Source organism: Oryctolagus cuniculus, chromosome X, assembly GCF_964237555.1.
Source record: "Oryctolagus cuniculus chromosome X, mOryCun1.1, whole genome shotgun sequence".
Classification (NCBI taxonomy): domain Eukaryota; kingdom Metazoa; phylum Chordata; class Mammalia; order Lagomorpha; family Leporidae; genus Oryctolagus; species Oryctolagus cuniculus.
The window spans coordinates 110315148-110331864 of record NC_091453.1 but is presented as its reverse complement, the minus strand read 5'-3'; the positions used below and the strand labels follow the sequence as shown (position 1 = coordinate 110331864).

The 16717-nt window shown below is 40.5% G+C and overlaps 1 protein-coding gene across 4 annotated transcripts in view; it reads left to right on the top strand.

Annotated features, from left to right (window-relative positions):
* HS6ST2 (heparan sulfate 6-O-sulfotransferase 2) overlaps positions 1-16717 on the top strand; it is a 321540-nt gene that overhangs the window by 225801 nt on the left and 79022 nt on the right. For 3 of the 4 annotated variants that reach the window (XM_008273223.4, XM_002720300.5, XM_008273224.4), the window contains exon 3: positions 648-680. The exons of the other annotated variant lie outside the window; for it this stretch is intronic. In XM_008273223.4, the coding sequence (XP_008271445.1) occupies positions 648-680 (33 nt within the window). The remainder of the gene's footprint in view (positions 1-647; positions 681-16717) is intronic. 4 annotated transcript variants of the gene reach the window in all.

Genomic DNA, 16717 nt, shown 5'->3' with positions numbered 1-16717 from the left:
AAAACAGCTCAGCTAGTTTTTTGTTTTGTTTGTTTTGTTTTAGTGGGGATACATTGCTTACTTTGATGGATGTCTTGTGTTTGGGTGGAAGGGACTAGAGAGATGATTTATATTATCACTTTGTGTGTGCTTTGAATTTTTGCTTTGAAGAGCATCAGCAAAGTCTAATCGTCCTTTTCCTTTTTTGTATGTGTTTCATATATTCCTGATAATATGAAAACTCTCAAAAAAAATTCCTCCTAGGTTCCTTCAATCAGGCTTTTCCATTTCAGTGATGCCACAGGGTGGGCTTCGTTCAGGTTTTGCTTTATTGGCTTTTGTTTTTGCTTAGATTGCCATCATTCTTTGTGAAAGGGAGTGGAATTAGCATGAGTGAGTGGTAGATCCATCATTCCCAGCCCACAGCCCTCCAGAGGTCTGGCTGACAGTGCTGCCCTGCCCCTTTTGGCCCTATGATTCAGAATCTCCCCCACTACTTGAGAGGAGCTAATGGGGAGCAAAGTAGTGAAGCCATCCATGAACTGTTGCTTTGCAGTTTGGAAAGTTGGAGAACTATGCTGTCAAAGTGAATTGGAAAACTTTTATTATTTTTAACTCTTTTCTTACCAAGCTCTTGCTAGCCACTGGTTTTACTGTTCCTTTAACAGGTGGAGGATTTTTCAGATTCTAGATGCAGCAAGGTAAGTGACTATGTATTTCTAGTTTAACTAAAGCCCAATTAAGCTATAACAAATAGACTATGCAGGCGCCTGGCAGTTTAATTTTAGCATAACAAATAGTTAAGCTTTGGGGTTGGATAAATCCTTTCTAGCATACAGGCTCAGATCTGAAGGCTGATGTAATTCAGAAGTGGGAGGAGTGTTCAGACCCACAGCCCCAGACATTTGGGCAGTAAGTCATCGCTCCTTTTTCTCTTTTTGTTGAAATAGATGGCATAGTAAAATGTGTGGTTAGGAGAACCACCATCATCAACCAAGTGTTTCTCGAAGTGCTGCAGGCACACCTGCCTGTCCCTGGGCTGGATGGTGGGATAGCAAACAACTAGGTCAGCATGTCCTTGAAGGGGAATCAGTTATTGGGAAATATCAGGGCTTTTAAAGTATGCAAATACGCTGAGTTGTAAGATAAAGGAAGACCACAGGCCAGGGGCTTTTATCACATGAACACTGTGGGAGAGCTGATCTAATCAAATAGAAGATCCTCTCTACAGGAGAAAGGGACACTGAGCATGTGCCAGAAAGATGGCCTTGCAGGAGAAGGTTGGTGTCATGAGCTGTACCATCACGTTGACACTAGCATTGCAGGGGCAAGTGAGAAACACATGCCATTTTGCAGATGTATGCTTTAGTAGTCTAGTACATGATGCCCACCAGTACTGTACTTGACCCATTGCAGGCTTATTGGCCTCAGAAATATTTACAACTGCCTCTAACTTCTCTTCCTAACACACATGTATCCCACCTGTACTCCTTGGCCCAATGGGTTAGCAAGAGCAAAGGCTGTGGCTTTGGCAGTCATCCACAGGGGCAGACTCCGATTAAAATAGAGCAGTTGAGCTGCTATAATCCAAAAGTTGTACTTATGAAATTTATATTTACTAAATGAAAGTTTTCTATTAAAATAATAATAATAAAAATAGAGTAGTTGAGCCATTTTTAAGATGCCAAGTTTAATTTTCAGTAGCTGGGCTTCTATGTTTACCATTAGGGCCTCAATGTGTTTACTGGACAGATGAAAATAATAAACTCAGTGTTTATAGTCAGATCATAATTCATTGAGATAAATGGTATAGATGCACAGCCACCTAATCACACAATATTAGTGCAGGACGATGTTTAACTGTCATACATCATGTAGGTCATGGTAGCAAGAGTATTAGACTCTGCTACTAACTGGTGGGTTGTCGTTGAACAAGTCCCATTCCCACTCTGAGCCCATTTTTGAATTCTGGTGAACTGAATGATGTATGAAAACTATTTGCAAGACTAGAGCATTTTTTCAACCACTAATAAACTATTGAAGCAACAATTCATTTGGTAATCCCCTTGTATATGCAGTTTCATAATTGCACAAGGTTATGATGTTCTATGCCTCATAATGAACAATTTGCTTAGGTACTTGCTATTATTTGGTCGCCTGAGTAGATTTTTGTAATCCAGAGGAAGAAAAGAGTAATCAGTGGAAGTCATCCCAAATGCCTAGAAGTATTACTATGCACATACAAAAATAACAGCAATAATAATTCAATGATAATTGCTTCAGACTAGAACTTTGTTTGTTCCTCTATAGACAGCAAAGATATTGTCAGAGTGTTTCTCTCTCTCTCTCTCTCTCTCTCTCTCTCTCTCATTCTTTCATTTTCCTTTAGCAAGCTCTACTGTAAGGTCTGTTGTTTGTTGTAAGCAAAATATTTGGTTGGATTTTCAATGCATCATTTTGTTATGCAGTTTCCAAGCTTCTTATTAAGTTAGCAATTAATATTTGAACAGCCAGAAATGTAATTTTATAATATTTTAACAATAGGCTTCTATAAATCTAATGAAGAAAAGGATGCTTGTATGCCAACCAGTTCTGCTGCTGCATTTACATTCTACATCATACTTGATATCTTCAAAATGATTGGCATTAGATTTGAATACAAAAATCATAGAGGGGGCCTGGAGGGGGGCCTCTAAGATCATCCTGTCCAATTCCCTCACTTTTCAATCAGTTTGATTATCAGTAATTTGGATCTCAGTAACAACCACCAATGACGCCACACCTTTGTTTTTAAACTTTCAAACTACTTGGAACTATTGGAGTAAATACATTTGAATTATAACTGGTTGCTTTGGAATCATATAACTTCAACTTGTTCACCAAAGAACTGAATCAGAATTCTTTAAATATGCCCTCATGTTTAGCTTTACTAAATATAGCCATAATGGTGATGGTAGATATGTGAAAGATGTTCTATGCAAAGAGCCTGGAAGTAGGAGAGTGGAGCCAATCAGTATCAGCTCCCCTCCCCTCATGCATAGATTGCTTAACTAGCATTCGTGCTAGTGGAATTATTACTTCAAAGACTGAGACAGTGAATGAGTCAAACCAATCTCAGGTCCAATCCTGGCACTGCCACTTTCTAGCTGTGTGGCCTTCAGCAATGTATTTTTCCTCTGTTAGCTTTGGTTGTTTTTCTCACATGTAAAATATAACTAGAGTTGCGGGGATTAAAATATCATGCATATCAAGTGCTTAACATCATTCCTAGCAAATGGTAAACACTAATAAGCAGTAGTGGTTTCTATTGTCATCTGGCACACTCAGAACAAGCCTCATTCCATATGAATATTTAATATTATGGTCACTGTAGGTTCCTGAATATACACCTGTACACATCCACATGTGGGCACATGAAGTCCACAAGATAGCATTGACAAGACTGCTTTGCCACAGGTGATCCATGACCTCTATGTTTCAAAATCTGATGGCTTCTTCTCTGGCCTCAGTCCTCTTGACCTCTTTGGAGAGTCTACTACTTCTCCACATCTTCTTCTGCTTGAATGTATTCATAATTTATCTTGTTGTCATCTAAGCATCTAAGCACCCCCTTAGCCTTCCTGTGTTGGGTGGGCTTTCTTACACACATACATGCAAGCACACACACACACACAAAACCAGTGCCTATCGACCCCCCACCCCCAGCCAAAGCTCCTCACCCCATTAAGTGAAGCAATTCCCAAGGTCCTGTCATTGATCTGCTTCTCTTCTCTTACTGTGTTCTCTCCCTGGGTAATTCAATCTCCTCAAGTCGCTTCACCTTTAACCTCTACACTAATGATTCCCAAATTGACCTCTCCAATCCTTAATTCATTCCGGAGCTCCAGGCTAACTCTAATTTCCACTTGCCTGCTGAGATTCTCCAGGGCAGGATATCCTAGGAGGTTAAAAGTGTAGCCTGGCTTTTGTCATCCTCAAGAATACAGATGGAGAAATATAGCTCTAGTAATGTTAAGAGTTGAAAACAAGGAACAAGTGCAGGGCATTAGTCTGAGCAGCACTAAAAGTGGTCTGTTATCAAAGAAGTTCAAAATGAGCCTTACAGGGAAAGCATGACAGGTAAACTGTGAATGTGTTATTATCAGCTAGAGATTTAAATTGCCAATTGAAACTTGAAAAGATGTCTATTTTCTAGGTGAAGGGGAACAGCCTTCCTCAGAAAATTGAGTTCATTTTTTAGGTGCTAGAAGATTGGTATGTTTTGAGGAAATATTAATTAAAATAATCTTTCTTGGGACTTTTTTTTTTGACAGGCAGAGTTAGACAGTGACAGAGAGAGAGACAGAGAGAAAGGTCTTCCTTCCATTGGTTCACCCCTCCCCACAATGGCCGCTACAGCCAGCGCATCGCGCTGATCCGAAGGCAGGAGCCAGGTGCTTCTCCTGGTCTCCCATGCAGGTGCAGGGCCCAAGCACCTGGGCCATCCTCCACTGCACTCCCGGGCCACAGCAGAGAGCTGGACTGGAAGAGGAGCAACCGGGACAGAATCCAGTGCTCCAACTGGGACTAGAACCCAGGCACATTTATTAAGTTGGTGTTGTTTTAGTGTTTTGTTGTAGAAACTCACATGCCAAAGAGGAGGGTGATGTATTCCAGCAGAATGCTGAGCCTGTGGGAATTTTGAGGACACATGAGTGTATGGACACATACACCTATGCTGCTTCAGGTATAGCTGTGGTTTTCGATGCAGGCAAATAACTCTACCAGGAGGAAGGTGGACCTTTTTCTTTCATTCATTCTGCAGTTATTTACTGAAGATGCCCAGCTCTATGTGGAACAGTGAGGCAGTGATTATAGAACATATAGGGTCTCTGTCCTTACGTGTCTCTTACCTTTTCTTCTAGCTGTATGCAGGCATGCTGAGTGTTTAATTTGGTCTGGAAATATCTACAGAATGTGACAAGTTGTTTGATGTGTATGACGTTGCTGACAATCTTTTTAAAATTATTTATTTGAAAGACAGAGTTACAGAGAGAGGTAGAGCAGAGAGAGAGAGATCTTTCATTCCACTGGTTCACTCCCCAAATGACTGCAATGGCTGGAGCTGTGCCGATCCGAAGCCCGGAGCCAGGGGCTTCTTCCGGGTCTCCCACGTGGGTTCAGGGGCCCAAGGACTTGGGTCATCTTCAGATGAGATCGGGTGCGTTCAGGGTGGTATGGCTGTAGACTTGGGTCATCTTCTACTGCTTTCCCAGGCCATAGCAGAGAGCTGGACTGGAAGTGGAGCAGACCTGGCTCAAACCTGTACTCATATGGAATGCTAGCACAGAAAGCTGGGGCTTTAACCCTTTGCACCAGAGCGCTGGCCCCACTGACAATCTTAATGACCAAAGAGGAACTTAAGGGAAAGAAGACGGTACTAAAGTGAGAAAAGAATGTGCATAAATTCAAGTTGGAAATTGATTATTTCCTTAGTAAATATTGAATTGTTTGGGGGTTTCACATTTCAGATTGGCATGTCAGTTATTCAAGAATTAAGAATGATTATGTCCAACCCTAAAACTTAATTAGACGGAAGGGATAGACGAATCTTGGTTAATGTGTGTACTGAGGTTAGGAGATTTAGTTAGAAATAGGCTTTGCCTACAGAAATTACAGACTGAGGGCTGATTATCACAGAGAAAGATATCGCTTCTGCAGAAGTATGGTACCATTCTCCAGATTCCTAAAATAAAGTACAGTCATTACCAATTGAGTTACTACCATGGAGAGTGTTCGAAGGCCAGCTTACCCACCAAATGGGAATCACCTACTCATGGTGAGTTCCTTGCTTTCACAGGTTGTCATTCATCATCAGCTTAAAAAATTGAGTGTGGTCCTTTGTTCACAAACCTAATTCCAAGTGTTCTTCTCCCCAGCTTAAATTTCAAAGTCTGTTCATGCTCACTCTGTGGTCACAAGGGTCCCACTTTACCTTAGCAAACATAAAAATCTATCGATATCCCAGAGCTCCTGCTATGGCTATGTACCCAGAGCCCACATCCCATTTTACTTGGCTAGTGTCCCTGTCAGAACTCTGATGTCACAAAAACTGTCATAATCGTGGCGCACATGTTGACCAGTAGTTTTATTTCTTTTGCTCTAAATGAATTAGAGACACTGATGAATTAGAGACATTCTGTTATGCTCCTTGGAAGGAATAATAATGAAAACATCCTTGAATTTCAAGTGTTGAACAGTTTTATTTGTATGGTTTTCATCAACCATGGTCTGACTTCTTTTATCTTTCTCAGATTCATTCATTCAGTATGTATCTCTTGAACACTTATTATGTTCCAGGCACTGTTCTACAGGTCCTGTGGACAATAAGACAGACTTGTTTTCTTGTTCATGCAGGGATGGCACAAAATTGAAAATTAAACACATATCCAAGTCAATGAACAAGATAATCTTAGAGAGTGATAAGTGCCATGAAGAAAACAAAGCAAGTTGGATAGAGACTGATCAGATAGCAGACAGAATGATCAGATGGTTTTGTGTGGACTTCAATTACACTTTGGACCTTTTGTTTTCCTCTATTTCATGCTTTCCTGGATTTGATACCAATTCTAATTTTGCTGCTTCTGGTCACTGTATCATTAGGACCATCTCCCTTTAGCTAGAACCAAAGCATCACTGAACATACCTCCTTGTCCGATTTCTGTTTGACACCTTTCTTGTCTTTGTCAGCACTAGAATTTGGCAGGTTAACACTCTTCCCCATGATCTGATGTAAATAGATCCGCTAATCCTACTCAGGGCATATTTTTGCTGCTCAAGTCAAATTACTCGTTGAAAGAAAAATACAAGTATTTAAAGTTGGTAAGCATTTAGTTTTTCGCATTTCTGTAGAGGGAAGATCCCTGGATCAGGATTCAGAAAACCTGAGTTCCAGCCTTAACTGCTACACATGAGTGAGTGATATGGACCTTAGACATGTGACATCTTTTTTTCTGAGTCCATTTCCTCACCAATAAAATCAGTGTTCAAAATAGATGATGCTTAATGTTATTTCTAGCTATGAAGTGGTACAATTAGTTGTTTTCAGAGACACAGGTCAGAATCTCTTTCCAACATTCTGTTTAATTTTGTAAACTGGATGTATAGAGACGTTTTCGAGCATATCAGAACTGCTTTGATTAAACAAGCATTTTCCAGCAAAAGCCAGCTTTACAATTCTTGTAAATGTCACAAGAAAGTAAAACATTGCTTCTTGTTTTAACCTCCATGAGCTAGGTCAACAATTCAGCACCACAGATGCAACTGTCAACTTCTTAAATGCGAATATCTGAAAGTTCACTGTCTTTTCAGCTTGCCCACAGGGAATCTTCAAAAACAACTAAATACCACTGAAACAAAGGAATGCATTCTAAGTTGGTTCCAAAATGATGTGGTACACGTGTTGCCTTCTACAGTTAGGTGCCAAGAAAAGCATGTTAACTCTTAGAAGGTCACTAAGGATTCTACCAGCCGTCACTGTGTTGTCTTCTTCAGCATCTGGTTAAAGTCCCTATGGGAGCCTAGGTAGGCTTTAGAGAGTTTGCCTTCCCTAACTTCCCCAACACCTTCTCACATCTGTCCCAATGAGCTTTGTGGGAAAGGATGCAGAATCAGAAAGGATGGATTTGGTGAAGTTGGAACAGAAAGAAAGTTGCCGACATCTGAAAAACCTTTGGATCTCCCTTCCTTAAAAATTCAATGTTGTCACTTACTGTTCCATTTCTTATTCAGATACTTGGCTATGGTCTGAAAACAAGAATAAGCTCCATCACTAGATTTTTAGGAAGGGCAGTCTTAAAAATTCAGAGAAAAGCTGAGTATAATTCTGTGGCAAAGGAGTCTTTCAGAAGAGGAGCCAAAAGGGTTTGAAAATTCAACTCTAATTTACAGTCACAGAATATCTTGATATTGAAAAAGAATGGGGCTTAGGAAAAGAAGCAAGGGATCTCAGGGAGTTCCTGTCTGACTCTAATTTAGTTAAAGACTGGTATGTTCTGCGGGTGAGGAAATAGATAAACAGGTAGACAATGACTTACCTAAAAACATGCAGCTAATTAGTGGCAGGTGCTAGGACCAGAACCCAGTTCAATGGAATACTGCCCAGTAACTTGATGTGTAATTAACCATACCAGCTAATATTTTTTGCATCCTTGTTGGCTTGTGTTTGCTGTTTAGTTCTTGGTGCTACATTTATTGCTCACACTTGTAATTCTCTATGCACAAAGAACTTTACCAACAAAGGTGCACAAAAATCTTTTAGGAGTGGGTAATGGGAATTTTGTTCTGGAGGATTTGGTGCCAGGTGACAGATAGTTCAGGATTGTGTTTGAAAGAGAATGGCTGAGTTGGAATTAGAGCCTAAAACTCAAGACTCAGTTCAAATAAATGAAGAAACTGGGCTTCCATAGTTAGAGGTTCATGTCTTCTCTTTGAGATTCATTCTTTTTTTTTTTTTTTTTTTTGACAGGCAGAGTTAGACAGTGAGAGAAAGAAAGAGACAGAGAGAAAGGTCTTCCTTCCGTTGGTTCACCCCCCAAAATGGCCTCTACGGCCAGTGCGCTGCACTGATCCGAAGCCAGGAGCCAGGTGCTTCCTCCTGGTCTCCCATGCGGGTGCAGGGCCCAAGGACTTGGTCCATCCTCCACTGCACACTTGGGCCACAGCAGAGAGCTGAACTGGAAGAGGAGCAACTGGGACAGAACCAGGCGCCCCGACCGGGATTAGAACCCAGGGTGCCAGCGCCGTAGGCAGAGGATTAGCCTAGTGAGCCATGGTGCTGGCCCAGACTCATTCTTAATGACAGCTGTAGCCCATTCCCCATCAGAAGATTTATGTTTCTTATTTTATGGTCTCAGTATCTTGGATCTTTCTCCAGGCATATCTGTAGCTTCCGCCTTTTCTTTCTATTCTGTATTCTACATTATTTTTGTCTGTAATGTTTTCCATTACTTTTGCCTCACTGCTTTGTCCAGGGCATTCATTGCACAACTATGTATCATAGGAGCTCTTATGTGCATGTAAAGATGGAGAATACTATTTCATAAGTTAGAAATTACTAGGTGATTTCTGTCCCCTTCCAGAAATAAAATATTTCCTACTTGGCAAATGATCTTTCTTCAAAATCTTAAAATTGTACCTCAGGAGAAAAATGTTTGTCATCTTGGCACTATGGGACTTCCTGTCCCTCCCCTTTCATTGGCTTGTCATGCAGTGGGTTCCTTTGATTTTCTGGACAATGCAGCTTTGCCTCAACAGCCGGACACTGGAATTGTAAGGGGGCTTAATAAAGTTTTGAAAACATTTTAACTGTCCTAATTTGGGAGACAGGTATGCTTGAAACCACCTGTAAATAGCATTTGGTGGCACACTGGTCTTTCTTCTTATGGCTGCTATACTCTCCAACTTGATTTCTGCTTCCCACAAGGCACAGCTTTCCTTCTGTTCTCTGGGAACTCCTGTTCATTTGTCAGGAGCCCTAAAAGAAGACTGCTCATATAGAGCCGTGGGATATCAAAGTCATCTAAAGTGGCATAAATGGGCCTTTAAGTGGCCTTTGCTGATTGTTTCTATATTAAAATGTAAATGCAAATGAGTCTATAAGAGGAGTCTGTGCACAGTCTTTTGCCCATTTTTTTCATACGAATTGATGTGACAATGTCACAAATGATGCATGAGGCAAAATAAAAGAATGTCTTAAGCCCATTACAGCTTGTTTGCATGAGAAGGAATAAAAGCTGCAGGGAAAAACGAGCATCGTGTAATGCTTTAGGCAGGAGCTGTTTTGTGACCACAAACTCCTTTTGGACCATAGCCTATGTCTGAATCTGTACAAGGGAAAGTGGTCACTGTGATATTGGTTTGCCTGAAGAACCTTTCCTGACTAATTAATGAGAATTTAACTTCTGGGTACATAGGAAATAGAGAGGTTGTATGAAATTCATGAGAGGTGAAATAAATGGAGAGAGCCTCAAAAAACTAATCAGTTATAATTATAAATGCTGGCATCTCAGGACAAAATGAAATAGGCTAGGCGCTTAAGAGTCTCTGAAAACTACACAATGTCTTATTATTGAAGAGCCATGTGATTTAATACTCACTGATCATGAAATTTCATGTAAGGCCATCCACCAGGAGAGTTCGATAAGCCTCATTTATTCCTCTCTATATGAGCAGATTCAGTGTCTCTTTCACAAAGCCAGTAAAATATTTATAAATAAAATATTACCCTCGAGATTGATTTTAAATTCAACCCATGTGAACTATGGTTTAACGGGAGTATCTGAGCGTTGCTTTGCTAATCTGAGTGCAAAGCAAAAGCAGAAGAACGAGGGAGGGTCCTCCCTCTCAGCCTTCTGTCCTACAGCAGTCTCAAGCACAGCATCTCTGATCGCCCCTTCTCATGCAGGAAGTATTTCACATCTTGAGAATCGGTCCTTTTGTTCACCACTATCTTAAAATGTATTTATTTGAGAATCAGACAGACACATGGACGGAAAGCTCCCATGTGCTGGGTTACTCCCCAGATGCCCACAACAGCCAGGGCTGGGCCCAGCTGAAGCTAGCAGCTGGGAACTCATTCTAGGTCCTCCAAGTGGAAGGTAGGAGCTCAATTACTTGAGCCATTACTACTGCTTCCCAGGGTCCACATTGGCATGCAGGAGCAGGAACAGGGTATTGAACCCAGGTACTCTCAATAGGACGCAAGCCAAACGCCCACACCTGTTCATTATTATGCATAGTCTACAATCAAAGGTTGGTTGACACTGAGTCATTTTGAGATTGAGAGTAAACCAGCCTGCAGCTTGGTTATTATCCAGTAATGTGACTGAAGATTTACTATTAATGGACTAATTCAGTCAGTCACTGCGGGGATAGTTATTTAACACCTACCATAATCCAGCACTATGTTTAGTGCTAGGCATGGCAATTGAAAAGTTCTTCTTTCAGGGAGTTTACATTCTAGTGGTGGAAACAAACCATCCAAAGTAAGCGCTTCAATAAAACATCTCCAGATTGTAATAACTGTTGTGAAAGAAATAAGTGGAGTGCTTGATAAGGAATGTATTGTCTTTGGAATTACCTCAGTGGGGCAAATGTATCCTTTATGGTTGGATTTCACTCTTGGAAACATCAAAAATGATATGGAGCCAGGTCTCCCAATGAAAGATCAAATTGACTGATGATGATTTTGGCTCCAGGTGAGAGTTATATGTAATTACTGAAATGTTTCTGAATGCCAACAAAAATACATGGTAAACTAACTAGTGGTAAGCACATCCATGTTTTTAGATGCAGTGAAATGGATCCAGTAATGGGTGTTGTCCTTTGGTAACCATTCAGGCATCTGTAACTAACAATAGTACTGTCTCTCTTTCTGTGCCTACTGTCATTTCTGATCAACTCCTGTCATTATTGGCAAACATACTTCAACTAATATGTTAGTATATAAAAAAACATGTAATGATATTCTAAACTATGTGGTATAGCTGTGACATATGAAATCTGGTTATGACAGCTTATAATATTGTCTTTTCATTTCATTAGCACCAAATAAAGGGAAATTTCGTTTGTGATATTTTGCATCATTTACATTCATATAAGGCTAATATGCCACTTTGGTGAAATACAGTCAGTGTAAGTCTAAGAAAAGCAAGACTGTTACAAGCAAGAATATTAAGTTGGAGATGAATGGACAAAGAAAGCCATGGAAGAAGACTTAAAAACCATTTCTCTGTGCTTCTTCTTGCGCTAACTGAAGTGGTTTCTACCACTTTCCTTTAGTGATTCATTTGCTCTAGAAATGTCCCTGATAAAGGAGAGCTAATAAAGGCGACTGTGTAAAGTGTGGAGAAGCCAGTGATAGCCATTTAACCACATCTTCAGTGATTTCAGCTCCCTGCTTTGATCTGCTCGATGTGTTTACTTGTCTTTATGGAGTTCACAGTTGAATTGGGAAGACAGAACTAAACACTGTGGTAGAATATGGTGCATGTTAATATAGAGGTATACCCTTGGTGCCTTGAAAGAGTTTGCATTAGGTTGTGGTTGATGGGTCAGAAGCTACTGAGGAAACTACTCTATGACTTACTGAAGTGAGCAATGGAGCTGGTATGCTCATTTACTTTACCACACACATAAATCTCTTCTCAGCCTTGGCATGATTTGCAAGCATTCACATTAAATGCATTTGCCAATTTTTAAAGACAGGTAGAATGGTAAGATCCAGCTTCAAATAAGTAGCTTTTATAGAGACTATTCTATGCTCTTGCTGAATGTGGAACCAGACTGGTTCAGAATAATTCTCATCTGACCTGTTGTAAGGAGCCATCATTTTTTCTCATTCTTTCTTTTTTTTTTTTTTTTCATTTTGCAATACCGGCTCTATTTCTAGCAGCAACTTCAGCTGAGCCAAAAGCACAGATTCATTGCCTGTTTCCATAAGACTCAAAATAGGCACTGAACAGAGGATTAAGATAGCCCTGTCTTCTGGGAGCATATAATCTAAAACAGACAACAAACTGGAAAGAATATCCATCACACTTGATATGCTCATTTCCCTTCCCATATAAATCCAAAGAAAACAGAAAGTGGCAAGTCACATTCTATAGGATTGGTAAAATCCCTTAGAGAGTATTCTCTCTCTTTTTGTGACTTTTCAAGTTGAAGAGTATTCTCTATGTAATACCCAATAGATTACAGCGCCTTTTTTAAAAGTAGAGATGAGAAAGTAAACAATTTTCTTTTTCTTTCTTTGTTTTATACTATCAACAAGTTACATTGGAAGGTATGGATCAAATTAAAAGTGGATTATTGATTTACCATGGGGAAATCTGTACAATATTTCAAATGTTCTAAGGTCAGGATCAACTTGGGGGTAGAAGAGTTATCATAAAAATTGATTTAAGAAGCTAGCCTTGAGATATTTCCTAATAAGCTCACAGGTGAAAGCAACATCTGTGTAGTAATAAAGGTACCTAGTGTGACCTTTATAGCATAAGGAGATATTATCAAAACATAACCAGAACTTGAAGCTGAGGCAATGCAGTAAGATAATGGGAGTATACTCTTAAGTATTTGTGTTATAAGTATATGATCATTTGGGAGAACAGTGGAAAAGTAGAACACATGGCAAACTGTGATTAATTTCCCAAAGCTTATCTGTGTGTGAGAGAGACACACAGAGAGGAAAAGAAATGTGGATATCGAGGCACAGAGACAAAGCAGTAAGAGGCTGAACCAGAGATGGACAAAGACCAGGAACTGAAAATCAGCCAACCTAGTATTACATTCCAGCCCTATCATTTAGTTCACTGAGGGTCCTTGCTCCTCTCTGTACTTTGGTTTCTCCATCTGTAAACTGAAGTTATGTACTAGATCATAACTATAGACTTGATGGGCTCTCTGGTTCTTGGAATCTAGGTAAATGGAAAGGCAGGCAGGTGGGTAGGCAGGAAACATCTGGGCAGGCATGCAGACAGACAGACTGCATACATGCACATGCTGATTTAACAGGAAAAAACCAAGACCATGAGCCAGTTTTTTTGACAGTGAATCACAAAGCACACCAGCTACATCCACCAAATCACCTCATCACTTTTGGTATTGTCATGGTGAACTGAGGAATTGGCAGCTTTCTTTTGCCCTGCACTGGCCCAGCTTCCTGAAGGCCAGCATTCAGTCCTCCTGACTGACCTGGCCGATTCTCTTTCCTCCATGGACTAAGACGCATAGTTGTGGCAGAATCTGTAAATGCCCTCCAATGCTCACGTGGAAGAAGAATCAGATGTCAGTCTTTGGGCATATGACTAGTACCCCGGCACCTCCAACAGAGCTTCTTAGTCAGGAGGCAGAGGTATGAAGTACCTACTCTAATACTTGAGTGTAAGGAAACCTCAGTAAGCTACCTTGTGTCCTCTGATCCAACTTTCTGTCTTCGATATCTGTCTGGCTGTAAAGTGCTATGGTTAACTTGGAGCAAGCTAGATTCCCCAGACTTTCAACTTTTACCACTTTTAAACATTTAGGAGTCTTGTTTGCAGAATTGCAAAATGGGTGAGAATAATTAGTACTTGTCAAGCCCATAGCCAGGGACTAACTTTAGTAAAGAGCTAACAATGTATGCAGTGGACAAACGGAGTGCAATGGAAAGGTGAAGCTTTACAGATGGGTTTTAGTATCTGGTTTGTTTCACTTTAATTGATTTGTGCAGGGAATAAGATACTGTGATTTTCTTGCTTTGATTGCATACAGTTTTCCATCCCTCCCCAAAATAATACCCCAAGAGTTTAGTCTGAGGGTACATGGGCTGATAGTATGTCCTTCTCTGTGAGAATTTGATTAGGCATTGGACTCCCAACGAAGTTTCCATGATTTCCAGGATGCTATTTTGAATTTATACAGAACTCAATGTTCTGATGCTAGTACAAAGATACTTTTAAAAGCTTGTGAGAAATGGAATTAAAGATAAGTTTATTTTGGTGCAAATAACTTTGTTTTTACATTGCAATTTTTTAGAGTCTATATGTTATCAACCACAAATCAGAGAAAACATGTGATATTTTCTTTTTAGGTCTGGCTTATTTCACTGAGCATAATAATCTCCAGTTGCATCCATTTTGTTGCAAAAATACCAGGGTATTATTTATTTTTTGTGGCTGAGTAGTATTCCATTGTGTATAAATACCACATTTGGTTTATCCAGGCATCAGTTGGTAGACATCTAGGTTGATTCTGTATCTTAGCTATTGTGCATTGAGCTGCCATAAGTATAGGTGTACAGGTAACTCCTTCATATGCTGATTTCATTTTCTTTGGTTATATTCCCAGGAGTGAGAAGCTGGGTTGTATTGAAGATCTATTTTTAGTTTCCTGAGTAATCTCTATTCTGTCTTCCATAGTGGTTGTACCAGTTTACATTCCCACCAACAGTGTATTAGGGTTTGGCTCAAATTTGAAATCCATGCATATGAAGAGTCTTAAAAAGGCTCATGGAAATTATATATTATGATCCTATACAAGGATTTCAAATTTTTTGCACCAAAATCAATTTACCTTTTGATTTCATTCTTCTATGAAATTTTTGAAGTTCCCTTATATACTTTAGAAGATTATATAAAAGCTCTATCGAAAATGGGGCAAGTGTTTAGTGTAGCCATCAGAGGTTGTGATGCCCACATCCCACATTGGAATGTCTGGGTTCATGTCCTGTATCTGGTTTCTGACTCCAGCTTCCTTCTACTGTAGTCCATGGGAGGATGCATGATGGCTCAAGTAATTTAGGTCCCTGCCATCCATGTGGGAGACCTGGATTGAGTGGTTTCCACCCAGCTTAACCCTGGCTTTTGCAGCCTTTTGCAGAGTGAGTAGGCAAATGGGAGCTCTGTCTGTCTGTCTGTGTCTCTCTGCCTATCAGATAAAACATTTTTTAAAAATACAATTCTTCAGTGAAGGCTAGACAATTAGAATAACAGAATTACTGCATCTATCACTGTAGTTCTTTCATAAGCAGCTTTTGCCATCACTAGAACTCTACATTTCCAGACCATGTGGGCCCTGAGAAAAAAGGCCAGGGTGAGCAATAGTGTGGCAGGAGCATGCAGCTAGCCAGACTTGCTCTTAAACCAAGTGGCTGGTGGTGTAGTTTGAGTTGTGTTGTACCTGCTTGGAGAGAAGCTTGGCTTCTCTGTGCATCTCCAGGCAGACCACTTCCCTGGACCCAGACCCTTATAACCATCATCTCAGTCCTCAGATCCTTTGGGAAGATTAAGTGGTGTCTCAAACTTCACCTGCCCCCAGACAGACTACTGACTTTCCCCAGCATTTGTTCCTCTCAATCTTTCCCATCTCAGTAAATGGCAATGCTGTCCTTCTAGTTGCTTAAGTAAAAATCCCTAGTCTCATTCACACGTCTTTTTCTCTTTCAGGCTACACCTAATCCATCAGCAGATTCTATCTACTCTAACTTCATAATGTATCTGGAATCTGCCCACTGTTCATCACCTTTACCTCTGCCATCCTAGTCCAAGCCACCATCTTGTTTTATATATGGGCCTATAGCAAAGTCTCCTGATTCACTCCTTAGTATCCACCATAAGTCCCTTAGAATCTTTTTTGCTACACGGTTACCACAGTGATGGATCTTTTTAAACTATTAATTCAGATCGTGTCATACCTATGTTCCAAACCTGAAGTGTCTCTGGATCTCATTCAGAATAAAATATTGCAAAATCCTTCACAGTCTGACCCATCTTTCTTCTCCAACCTTATATTGTAGTACTCTGCCCCATTGGCATTCTGAATTTGGCCTCCTTGCTTTACTTTAAATGTACCAGGCTAGGGACCTGTGTTGTGGCACATTGGGTTAAGCCTCCACCTGCGATGCTGGCATCCCATAAATGCTTCAATTAAAGTTGCAGCTGCTCCACTTCTGATCTAGCTCCCTGCTAATGCACCTGAGAAAGCAGCAGAAGATGGCTCAAGTACTTGGGCCCCTGCCACTCATGTGGACAACCAGGACAGAATTCCATGCTCCTGGCTTTGGCCTGGCCCACCCCTGGATATTGTAGGCATTTGGGGAGTGAACCAGTGGATGGAAGACCTCTCTCTCTCTCTCTCTCTCTCTCTTTCTGCCTCTGTCTCTGCCTCTCTGTAACTGCCTTTCAAATAAAATATTTAAATATACCAGGCTCCCCATTACTCT